General features: G+C 39.1%; 1 protein-coding gene across 1 annotated transcript in view; it reads left to right on the plus strand.

The window, feature by feature from the left end:
- Window positions 1-12,031, plus strand: part of Parg (poly(ADP-ribose) glycohydrolase) — a 123,554-nt gene that overhangs the window by 16,414 nt on the left and 95,109 nt on the right. Inside the window, exon 8 of the mRNA XM_008834110.3 lies at window positions 2,744-2,818. Within this exon, the coding sequence (XP_008832332.1) occupies window positions 2,744-2,818 (75 nt within the window). The remainder of the gene's footprint in view (window positions 1-2,743; window positions 2,819-12,031) is intronic.

Here is a 12,031-nt window from a genome sequence, read left to right on the forward strand (position 1 = left end):
ATGTGTACAGAAAACAAAATTCACATGTACATTGTCTACATTTCAAATGGAAAGATAATCATTTATCTGAGTTCTTCATCTGTGAATTTAAACAAGAGTTGTTTGAAAATTAAAAAAAAGAAAAACACAAAATTGTGAGTCAGGCTTGGCACATGTGCCTCTAAATCCAGTACTTGAAAGTGAGGTATGACGTTTGCTGCAAGTTCAAGGCTAGCTTAGGCTATATAATGATTTCCAGGGCAACCTGAGCTATAGTGTGAGACTGTCTCAAAACAAAAACAGAAACAAAAAGGGAAGGAATGAAGGAACAAAGGTGTGAAAGAATGGAGGGAGGGAGGGAGGGAGGGAGGGAGGGAGGAAGGAAGGAAAGAAGGAAAATTGTGACTGTAATTAAACATGCTCAAGCATTTTTTTTGTCATCATTCCCTGTCTACATAGCATTTACATTGAATTAGCTATTTTAAGTAATTCAGAGATGATTTAGGGTGTAAGGGAGGATGTGTTTATATTATAAGAGACTTTGGTAGCCTGCCTTGTGAGGGCTTAATCCAATCTCACACAGATAAGCGACACCTGTATTGGGGTTACTCTTACTATAAAATGTGATGAAGTAGAAGATGAACACTTTTAAACATGTTTTTCCTTATCAATTTTGAGGAATCCTAAGAACATCCTTTTTTTAAAATTGAATTTTTTTAGTTTTTATGTTTTTGAATTTATTTAATTTATTTATTTTTCGTCTTTTTTGAGACAGGGTCTCCCTGTAGCCCCAGCTGTCCTGGAACTTGCTATGTAGACCAGGCTGGCCTTGAACTCACAGAGATACGCCTGCCTCTGCCTCCCAAGTGCTGGGATTAAAGGCATGTGCCACCACGCCCGGCTAAAATTGAATTTTTTAAATATACAATATATTTTGACTGTATTCAGATACCCTCCCCTATCTGCATGCCCCCACTATTCATGTACTCTAATATATATAATTAAGGCCTATAGAGTCAAACTTGTGTCCCCAAATGCCCTTTGATGTGGGTTCATTCACTGGAGCCTGGTCAGCCTACCAAGAGTCTCAGCCTTAAATGAAAGTAGCTACCAGTTGATAATAGTTCCTTAGGTAGGATTGTGGCTTCCTACCTACCTCCCCACATCCATGCTGGGATTTTGTTTGACTTGAACTTACTTGGGACTTGAAATGCATCCTTTTGATGTGCTTAATTTGATGAATTTGGACATTGACATCTATTGATAAAGTCCCCACCACAGTCAGATACATAACAATTCTGTCATCCCTGATTCTCCTTGCCCTTTCATAAGTGGTTTCACTTTCTACTCTGACCTCAGCTAATTATTCCTTTCCCACTATAAATTAGTTTATAATTTACATGAAAAAAAATCTCATAGTCTGTAGCTCTATTTATATATTATAAAGTTTCTTAAATAATAAGCAGTTTGTAACCTTTATAGTAATACTTTAACACAGTGGTTTTCAGACTAGTATATTCCTTCAGAAAAAAAATTTAGTGTCATTGTCAATATAATTGTTTATAACTTTTATTTGTTCTTATTAATGACATAAAGGATAATCAGAATATTTAAAAGGATAAGATCTAATTATAAAGAATAGCTTTTTCTGCACAGTTGGTGGTTTGCTTTATGTGTATAGCATCGTTTATTCAGACAGTTTAAATTTATACCAGTAGATGGCATATTTTGACTTTCCATTCCATTTAAATTTATTATTTGTGTGGAACTGCTAGGGCAAGATAACCATTTATAGCTTATGGTTTATCAAAGAAGTTGATAGGAAGACCTATGGAGATGGTCTCATAGTGAGATGACTCAGTGGGAAAAGGACTTGCTGTGCAAGCTTGAGGACCCAAGTTTGGATCCCCAACTTCCATGAAAAAAAAGCTGAGTGTGGTGGCATTTGTCTGTAACCCCAGCACTAGTGGGGCAGAAGCCGGATCCCTGTTGCTCACTGTGCAGCCAGTCTAGCCAATCAATAAGCTCTGGGCACAGTGAGAGACCCTGTCTCAAAACACAAGATGGAGAGTGACTGAGAAATATGCCCAACATGGACCTTTGGTCTGTATATATCTGTGCACATCTGTGCATAACCATCCACAGGAACTTGTGGACACACATGAACATGTACACACACAGCATATGTACCAAAACTAGCTCAAAGTAAAGGGAAAAAAAAAATACCAGTTTTTACTTTAAGACAGTGTTCAATCTTTTTTGTGTTAGTGCTCTCTGCCTTAGGATATTTCAAAACATTTTCCCCTATTCCTACCCAGTGAATTCTAGTGCTACAAATACACCATATATCTGTGTGAGAATATATAAATATGTGAAGTACATATAAATACATACACATATATAGTTTACATTGTGTTTATATATTCATGTGTGTAAATCAATCAGTGTGACCTTTTCAAGAGCCACAAACCATTTTGGTCTCTAACTTTATTTTTTATCCCCTAAGGTCTGATTTTTGGAGTATATTGTCCCCATTTACAATGCATGCTTTAGGGTAATTATGTTTGTCCCCTATTGCTTGACTTTTCTATATTTTCTCAAGTGAATAATAAGTTGCTATGCATTCTGCTTGTCCATAGCTACTAATGTGGAGTAGGTAATGTCAGAAGTAAGGTTTTTGAGCATTAAGAAATTTACTGGAAGTAATTTGTGTACAAACTAACTCACGTGCCTATGTCATGAGTTCTGTCTTTGTTTTCCATAGGATGCTATTCTGAAATACAACGTGGCATATTCTAAGAAATGGGACTTTACAGCTTTGGTTGATTTCTGGGATAAGGTAAAAGTTTTTATTTCTTTAGTTATAAAATAATGCAGTAGATTTGAGAAAAATGAGTGTAATTCTTCCATACTTATAAAATTGTGTTTCATTTTAATGAATTTCATGGTATTTCAAATGCTTGTTTTAGTTAGACATAATTAGGAACTGAAATTGAATTGTTTTATTCTAATATTTTATTTTTTGTCTTATTTTTACACAATTATCAACATTATCAGTGCTTGTGCAATATTCCATGACTATATTCTCTTTTGACTTTTAAGATATGGTCTCTTTGCATATCCTAGTCTGACCTCAAACTCCTGTTTTTCCTCCTGCCTAGTCTCCTGAGTGATAGGATTAGACATGAGCCACCACACAGGCACCATGACTTGATTGTGATAAAATGATGCCTATGCAAAAATAGGTTGTGTTCTATTCTACCTAGTTTTCATCTACACTGTCCTCTGCACTGTAGCAACGTGTGTGTGTGTGTGTGTGTGTGCGCGCGCGCGCGCGCGCGCATATATATTCCCATAGTTTGACTGTTTCTTTAGATGGTTTCCAAAATTAGATGTCCCTGTGGTGCTGCCAGTAGCAGAATGAGCAGGAGACTCTATAAGCCGGGTGTGGTGGCGCACGCCTTTGATCCCAGTACTCAGGAGGCAGAAGCAGGCAGATCTCTGTGAGTTCAAGGCCAGCCTGGTCTACATAGTGACTTCTAGGACAGCTGGAGCTACAGGGAGACCCTATCTCAAAAAGACAAAGAAAAAAAAAAAAAAAAAGGCAATATATTCTTTTTTAACATTTTATTTTAGATCCAGGTATAGTGGTACATGCCTATAACCCTAGCACTAAGGAGGCTGAGGCAGGAGGATTGCAAGTTTGAGGCCAGCTTGGGCTACACAGAGAATTCTAGTTGAGTCTGAGCTACATAGTGTACCCTGTCTCAGAGAGCTAAACCAAACAAACCATTTAATTTTTTTGTTGTTGTTTCTTGAGACAGTCTCTCTATAGACTGAGCTGACCTAGAACTTACTCTATAGACCAGGCTGCCCTTGATCTCACAGAGATCCACCTACCTCTGCTTCTCAAGTGCTGGGATTAAGGATGTGCTCCACTACACCTGGAAAACCATTTAATTTCAAAATAATTATAGATTCACAAGAAATTGCTAAGAAATGTAAAGAGAGGAGTTATCTGCCCTTTAGCACACATTCTTCAATGTTGATTGCTTGCATAATTATTAATATATTGTTATAAGCAAGTTGACAGCTTATTAAGATTTCACCAGTTTCAGGTGTAGTCAACTTTGTACAGAGTTAATCATGCCATGTGTTACTGAAGCTTCGTGCAGCTATCACCACAGTCATATTACAGAAGGAGTTCCTTACCATATGGGTCTCTAGTGCTGCCCCTGGATGGCTGCACAGACCCTTCCTTTCTCCTGGCACCTACTGGTCTGTTACCCTTCTCTATCATCTTTTTATTCTGAAAAGGATTACACCTTTCAAACTGTATTTTCCCATTTAGCATTATCCCCTTGAGAGCCATTCAAATATATCAATAACTTTTTAAAATTGCTAAGTAGCATTCTGTTGTATTTATAGACTTATAATTTATTTAACAAGGCCATTAACATTTAGGTTGTTTCCAGTTTCAGTTGAAGGTGCTGTGAACTTTGGTATATACCTTTCTTTATGAACATGGGCTTTTGTTGTTTGGAGATAAATGACCAAAAGGTTAATTGCTAAGATGCTTTAAGTGTGTTTTTAGTTTGAGAAGAAACTGCCAATCGCCAAACTACTACTTAACTAAAGGAACTGAACCAAGCAATGGCAGTATACTCTTTGCTAAGTAAGTTTCTACCCAAGCACATATATACGTTTGTGTGTGTGTGTGTATGTAAAATAAAATCAGGTTTTTTCATTACATATAATTTGATTCTTCTGCATGTCTCATGTTATTTTTGATTTTGGGTTTTTTGTTTGTCTGTTTGTTTTAAGACAAGGTCTCCCTGTAGCCCCACCTGGCCTGGAACTTGCTTTGTAGACCAGGCTGGCCTCAATCACAGAGATCTGCTCTGCCTCTGTTTCTCAAGTGCTGAGATTAAAGGCGTGCACCACCATGACTGTCTTCTCATGTTATTTTGAATAATCTCAGTTATATATGCTTCATTTACTAATAATAGAAATAAAGTTGTTCTTAAAACATTTTGAATTAAAATGTTTAATATTCCATAGTTGCAGTTACTTAATAGAGAATGATTGTTGAACTGTGAACGTGGCCTTTGTTGTTTCTTCCTGTTAGAGATTTTCCTCTCTACGTGTTTTTCAGTTACAGATTATGAGGCATTTAAGGTCACTTATTTCCATTTCACAAATGAGTACTTGTGATTTCCAGAAGCACTTCTTAGTCCAGGATGACAGTTTGTTCCTGGTGGGAAGGTCTCACCATTAGTGTTCTTCCAGGACTCAAGTCGTCCTGCTGTGATTTCCTCTGCACATGACCTACCTGCTACATGGCTACCTGCTGCCTCAGTTTCTGAGCAACTGATTATGTCCCTTTCTTCCATCTTCCAAATTTTCTTGCATACTGTCTCCTTTTTTTCCTTTCATTTCTATGACAGATGCCTTAATTTGTCTTTTGGCATATACATACTCTTCCCCCCCTTTTATTTTGAGTATTTAATATAGAATATTTATCTCTTATTTTAATTAGATATAAAAAATAGAGATTATTTAATAGAGAATGAATCGTCTGTTGACATGTAGTAGATTAAACTTTCTTATGGTAGAGATTGGAACATACTCAGCTTTATGTCTCCTTTAGCACTTGGGACAATGTCTTAGATCTGTCAGGCACTCTATAAATATTTATGGACTTTGTTTCAACTGACCAAGTAGTCGTATTGGTTTTCAGAGTTGTCAGGATCAGGAGAATGCTAGATGAAGAAATCGTTCAAGTTAATAAAAGGTGGTAGGTTTGTGATTTCTGTTCCCACTTCCTCCCCCAGGCACATAGCACACTCAAATGCAGCAAACTTCTCTGAGGTAGTCACCATTCTTGTCAGTTCATTTCCTGTGACATTAACAGCCTCCAGATCTATCTGTTCTCTCATACTGCTGGTGGTTGCTGACTACTTTGTCAGGAGTCAGATAGAAAGGTTACTTAAAATTTCATGTCAATGCCTTTTGTTGATTCTTTGAAAGAGCCCTGAAGTGTAAAAATGAGGTTGACATAGTAGAATAGCACCACCATCTCTTTATTTTTCCACAAATGTTTAATGATCTTAGAAATTATTTGTGAGACAGCATATCGCATAGCATTGACTTCCAGATTTATTGTGTACCTGAATCTTGGAGACTTTGTTAAAACATAGATTGCTGCCCACTATCCTCCCTGTGGTTCAGCTTGGTAAGTCAGCAGGGGACCTAAGACTGCATTTGTAACAGGTTCTAGATGTCACATTCTGAGAACCACTGATGGAGAAAAATGAGTCTCAGCTCTATAACTTTAGACAATTTAACTTATTCTTACTCCTTCACATGTTAAAGGACAAATCACCATGTGTTACCTTTGGGGAATGTTTTAAGGATCTAGCTAAGCATTATGACTGGAACCACTTTTAAAATCCCAAATGTTAGCTGGGCATGGTGGCATATGCCTTTAATCCTAGTATTTGGGAAGCACTTGGGAGGAAGAGGCAGGCAGATCTCTGTGAGTTGGAGGCCAGCCTGGTCTACATAGGGAGTTCCAGGCCAGCTGGGGCTATAGAGAGACCCTGTCTCAAAAAGACCAAAAAAAAAAAAAAAAAAAAAAATCTAGAATGTTAATCCAGTGTTGTTTTATTATCTTTGAAAAGGTGGTTTTGTCTCTTTGAAAAAAAAAAGTTCTTTATCATTAAAATGTAAACTGCAGCAAACTTGAATAATATAAAAATAAGATATGGGACGGGCATGGTGGTACACGACTTTGATCCCAGCACTTGGGAGGCAGAGGGAGGCGGATCTCTGTGAGTTCAAGGCCAGCCTGGTCTACATAGTGAGTTCCAGGGCAGCAGGGGCTACAGGGAGACTCTGTCTCAAAAAGAACAAAAAAATAAATTAAAAAAAATATATATGGGGCTGGAGAGATGGTTCAGCAGTTAAGAACACTGGTTGTTCTTGTGAAGACCCGGTTTTGAATCCCAGCACCCACATGGCAGCTAACAACTGTCTGTAACTCCAGTTCCAGGGGATCCGATGACCTCTTCTGTCCTCTGTGGGCATTGTATAACATGGGTGCACTTACCTACATGCAAGCAGTACACTCATACACATAAAATAAAAATAATAAATAAAATATTTTTTTATCTTAAAAAAAAAAGAGAGTTACCCATGATTTTGATACATAAATAATATCTTTTTTATTTTGCGACAAAAATCTCCTTGTCGCCCTAGCTGGCCTGGAACTTGATATGTAGATCAGGCTGGCCTTGATCTTGTAGAGATCTATCTGCCTCTGCCTTCAGAGTGCTGGGATTAAAGGAGACTAAAGGGGATTAGAGGCATGCACCACCATGTCTGTCTTGAAATAATCATTCTTTATATTAAAAAGTATGGTATTGAGGCATATTGAATGTGAACTTTTAATGTCAATACTTTAAAATGAGCAAATGAATATAGTATTGGTTTGTAAACTTTATATCATTGACTTATTGTTATAGATTCCTAAGCAATATAATTATCAAGTCAAAGGGTGTTATGGTTTATCTGCACAGACTCTTGTATTTGAATACTTGGTCCCCACCATGCCGGTGCTGTTTTGAAGGCTGTGGAACCTTTTGGACATGGGGCCTAGCTGGCAAACATAGAGGGCTATAAGGTGGGGCTTAAAGCATGGCCCTGGTTTCATCTCATATCCTTCTCATCTTCCTGATTCATGTATGTAACACATCATGTTTTGTGTTCTCAGTGCCACAACCGTGAGCTGATCTTAGCCATGGCTTCCCTGTCATGATACTTGGTACCCTCCGAAGTCATAAGCCAAATTAAATCCTCCCTTGTGTATTTGATGGCACTGCTGAGGAAAGTAACTAATACAGAAAATCGACACTAGCAGCAGCATAATTGCTGCTCTAATCCTCAGTGTGTGGTCCATAGGTCTTTGGGACCTGTTTGTAGGGGAAATGTTGACCTTGGAGCTATGGGCTAGAGAAGTACTAGAATGCTATGAAGAGCTTAGTGGAGCATTCTGGTGGTAGTAAAGAGACCAGCATGCTGGTAGAAATGCGACAGGAAAGACTGTTCGTGAGGTTATTGAGGTTATTGTTGGGAGTCTTCTTGAGACAGGGTCTCCCTGTAACCCCAGCTGTCCTGGAACTCACTATGTAGACCAGGCTGGCCTTGAACTCACAGAGATCCACCTGCCTTTGCCTCCCGAGTGCTGGGATTAAAGGTGTGCACCATCACGCCCGGCGAGACCTTTCTTTAGATTCAAGCGTGGCTTCTGTCCTGAAAACTGAGTGAAGAAATTCAAAAGTAATGAACTAAGGACATTCAAGACAGTGTAGTATTCAGGTTGTGGTATAATTGTTGCTCACTGTGTTTAATGATGTTTATAGTGGGAATTTAGAGCAAAAAGTGGAGCAGAAAATTGCAAAAAAAAATGTGTAGAAAGACAGTATGAACTTGGTAAAAGTTGTAGACAAGGGGATACTACTGTTAAAGGCCATAATTATTAAAGAGATCAGTGTAGTCAAGGAGAAATTGTGCACTTTGTACTGGGACAATAGGAAGGATGCCTTGAGAGTAAGACCCAGGATACTAAGACTTCAATTTATTAAAAAAATGCAAATTCATTTCAAAGGAGAGTGCCTGAACAAAGAGCTTTCTCTCGGTATCCTACTTGAACTGGGCTCCCTAGGGATATGTTTTCCCAGTTTAGCTAAGGTAACATTCAGATGCCACCGTAACTGTGGTAGAAGGCAGCTACGCTACATTTTAAGCTGGCAGCATAACTTAATGTCAGCCATGTAGAGCTACTCAGCTGTACAGGATGCATGAGAAAGGGCTATGGAGCAATGCATGGAGGTTCCAGAAAGCCTCCTAAGCCAGCATCATGTAGCAGTCAGATTCCCTCCATGGAAGTCCTGAATGAGCTGTGTGTGAAACTATAAAGGTGAAGTTCAAGTTGTGGTGGGGGAATGTTGTAGATGCTAAGGATGTGAGGCATCCATTGAGGAAATTACAGACACTGAGGGTGATTCCAGAGTGGCTAGAGTCAAACCTGGGCCTTGGTAGCACTAACAACCTGGACTCAGCCACCCATCCTCAGTAGGGCAGTTAAAGAGAAAAATAGTAGTTTTAAAATGCAAAGAAAAGAGATTTATTCAATGTGGCCATATCAGGAAGAGGAACAGATAGGGTCCAGTGATCTCTCCCCCACTTCAAGTCCATCTTTTTTTAAAAAATTGATTATTTTTATTTTATGTATATGAGTGTATTACTTGCATGTAGGTAGGTGTACCCGTGTTGTACAGTGCCTGCAGAGGTTAGAAGAGGAGGTTGGAGCCCATGGAACTGGAGTTACAAATGGTTGTTAGCCACCATGTGGGTGCTGAGAATCGAACCTAGGTCCTCTGCAAGTGCAGCCAGTGCTCCTAACTACTGAATCATCGCTCCAGTCCCTCAGGTCCATCTTTAGAGTCTTGACATGAAGTTTTGGTTTAAGTAGAGAGTAAGAGACATGCATAATTAAGCAGTCCTGGTCAAGGTTTTGTCTGCCCCTCCTTGTCCCATTATTGTCTAGGCTTTGGTTGCTCTTCCAAGATATTCTAGCAAGTTGTCAGAACTATGTGAAATTTCTTCCTGGGTGAAAAGTTCTTCCTGATGATACCAGCCTTCACCTTTTCTTTCCTCCGCCATGAAATTCCTTGGGAAATTCTAATTTCTTAGGGACTATATTTAGGTAGTTTGATGGCCAAAAGGAGGGCACAAATGTGTCTTTAGAATTTCTTTATTCTCCCTCGGAGCCCAGGACATGACAAGTAGAGCCACCCAGGAAAGAAGCCACCCATGATACAGGCGACAGAGGTAGATGGGTGGAGCTATGGGTGGGAGCCCATGGAGCACAGATAATACCATCATGAGTACCAGATGCTGGATATGGAGCAGGGTTTGGTTTTTGCCCTCTTGGGTTTCAGTCTTGATATGCCCCCATTCTTCCCTTTTGGATGGCATTGTTTATTCTGTACCATTATATGTTAGAAACTTGTAAATTGTTTTGGATTTTTCAGGAGCTCATAGTTAAGATGATTACCTTGAATTTTAGGAGAGGACTTTGGAATTTTGAACAGTGTTGGAACTGAGATTGTGGGGACTTTTGAAGTTGAATTCAATGCATTTTGCATTATGAGGTATCTATGAGACTGGACAAGGGGTGAAAGATTTCAGCTTAAAAGTGATGTGTTTGGATGTCAGGTTGACAGAGGGTGGTGTAGTAATGGTTATTATCAACTTGACAGGATCTAGTGTCACCTAGAAGACAAGGCTCTGGGTATACCTGTGAGGCTTCATTAGGCTACTCTGGCATGCCTGTGAGGGAGGTGAGAAGACCTGTCTTAACTGGACAGCACCATCCCATGGACTGGGGTCCTGACTGAAGAAAAAAGAGAAAGTGAGTTGCACACTAGCATTTACTGCCCTCTGGGGGTAGGAAAGAAGGGGAAGGAAGCCCCTCTTTCCTTAAGTTGCTTTTGTCAGGTATTTTATCACAGCATAACAAGTAGCTAATATAGCCTTTCACCTAATATAATATTTTCAAAGCTAATATACATTGCACCTTTTTATTGAATAATATTCCATTGTATGTTTACCCATTCATCAGTTGATGGACATTTCAATTGTTTATATTTGGAAGCACTTATCAATAATGGTACTGTGAACATTTTGACAGCATTTTTTTTGTGTTTTCTCTTAAGTATGTAGCTAGGAGTGGAGTTGCTAGACTATGTTGTATCTAATGATTTGCAGTATGAACAGATCATTTTCCAAAGTGGCCATCATTTTACAATTCAATGAGCATTATAAAAGGTTCTAATTTCTTTCCATAATTACCAAAACATGTATGAGTGTTTTGCCTGCATGTATGTAAGTGTACCACATGCATGCAGTACCAGTGGAGGCCAGAAGAGGTCACCAGGTCCCCTGGCACTGGAGTTACAAATGATTGTTAGTCACCATGTGGATTCTGGGAACTGAACCTGGGTCCTCTGAAAAAGCAGCCAGTGCTCTTAATGTGAGTGTTATAGTACCTGAGGTACTAATAATAATGTTTCTGATTTGCATTTCTATAGTGGCTATTGATTGATTTTCATGTACCTGTTGTCCAATATGGAGAAATATCCATTCAAATCCTTTTGTCTTTTTTATAACTGAATTCAAAGCAGTCTTTGTATCTCGAAGAACCTAATTCAGTGTCATGAAAAGACTCATATGTTTTATAAGAATTTTTTTTTTTTTCCTGTCTTTTTGAAGCAGGGTCTCCCTGTAGCCCCAGCTGTCCCAGAACTCACTATGTAGACCAGGCTGGCCTTGAACTCACAGAGATCTGCCTGCCTCTGCCTCCCAAGTGCTGGGACTACAGGTGTGCACCACCACGCCCAGCGTTGTTTTCTAAGAACTTTTAAAGATTTATTTATTTTTTAAAAATATTTTGTTATTTTTATTTTATGTGTATGAGTGTATTGCCTGCATGTATGTGAGTGCACCCATGTCATGCAATGCCGTGGAGGTCAGAAGAGGGCTTCGGATTCCCCTGGAACTGGAGTTAAGGACAGTTCATAGCCACCATGTGGGTGCTGGGAATCGAACCTGGGTCCCCTACAAGAATAGTCAGTGCTCTTAACTATTGAGCCATCTCTTCAGCCCCAAGATTTATTTTTTATTTTATGCATATGCATGTGTGCTTGAGTATATCTTTGTATATCAGGTGCCCTCAGAAGCCAGAAGAGGGTGTTAGATTCCCTGGAACTGGAGCTACAGGTGGTTGTGAGCATCCTGATGTGAGTGCTGGGAACTGAACCCCGGTCTCTGCAAGAACAGCAAATACTCTTAACCACTGAGCCACCTTTCCAGTTCTTTTCTAAGAATTTTATAGCTTGAGTACATGCTCATGTACATTGCCCATTTCACATTGTTTTGCATACAATTTGAATTGTGGGCTCAGTTTTATTGCTTTCTAATTTTCTTT

This window comes from Nannospalax galili, unplaced genomic scaffold, assembly GCF_000622305.1.
Source record: "Nannospalax galili isolate Female #2095 unplaced genomic scaffold, S.galili_v1.0 scaffold996, whole genome shotgun sequence".
In the NCBI taxonomy this organism is placed as follows: Eukaryota; Metazoa; Chordata; class Mammalia; order Rodentia; family Spalacidae; genus Nannospalax; species Nannospalax galili.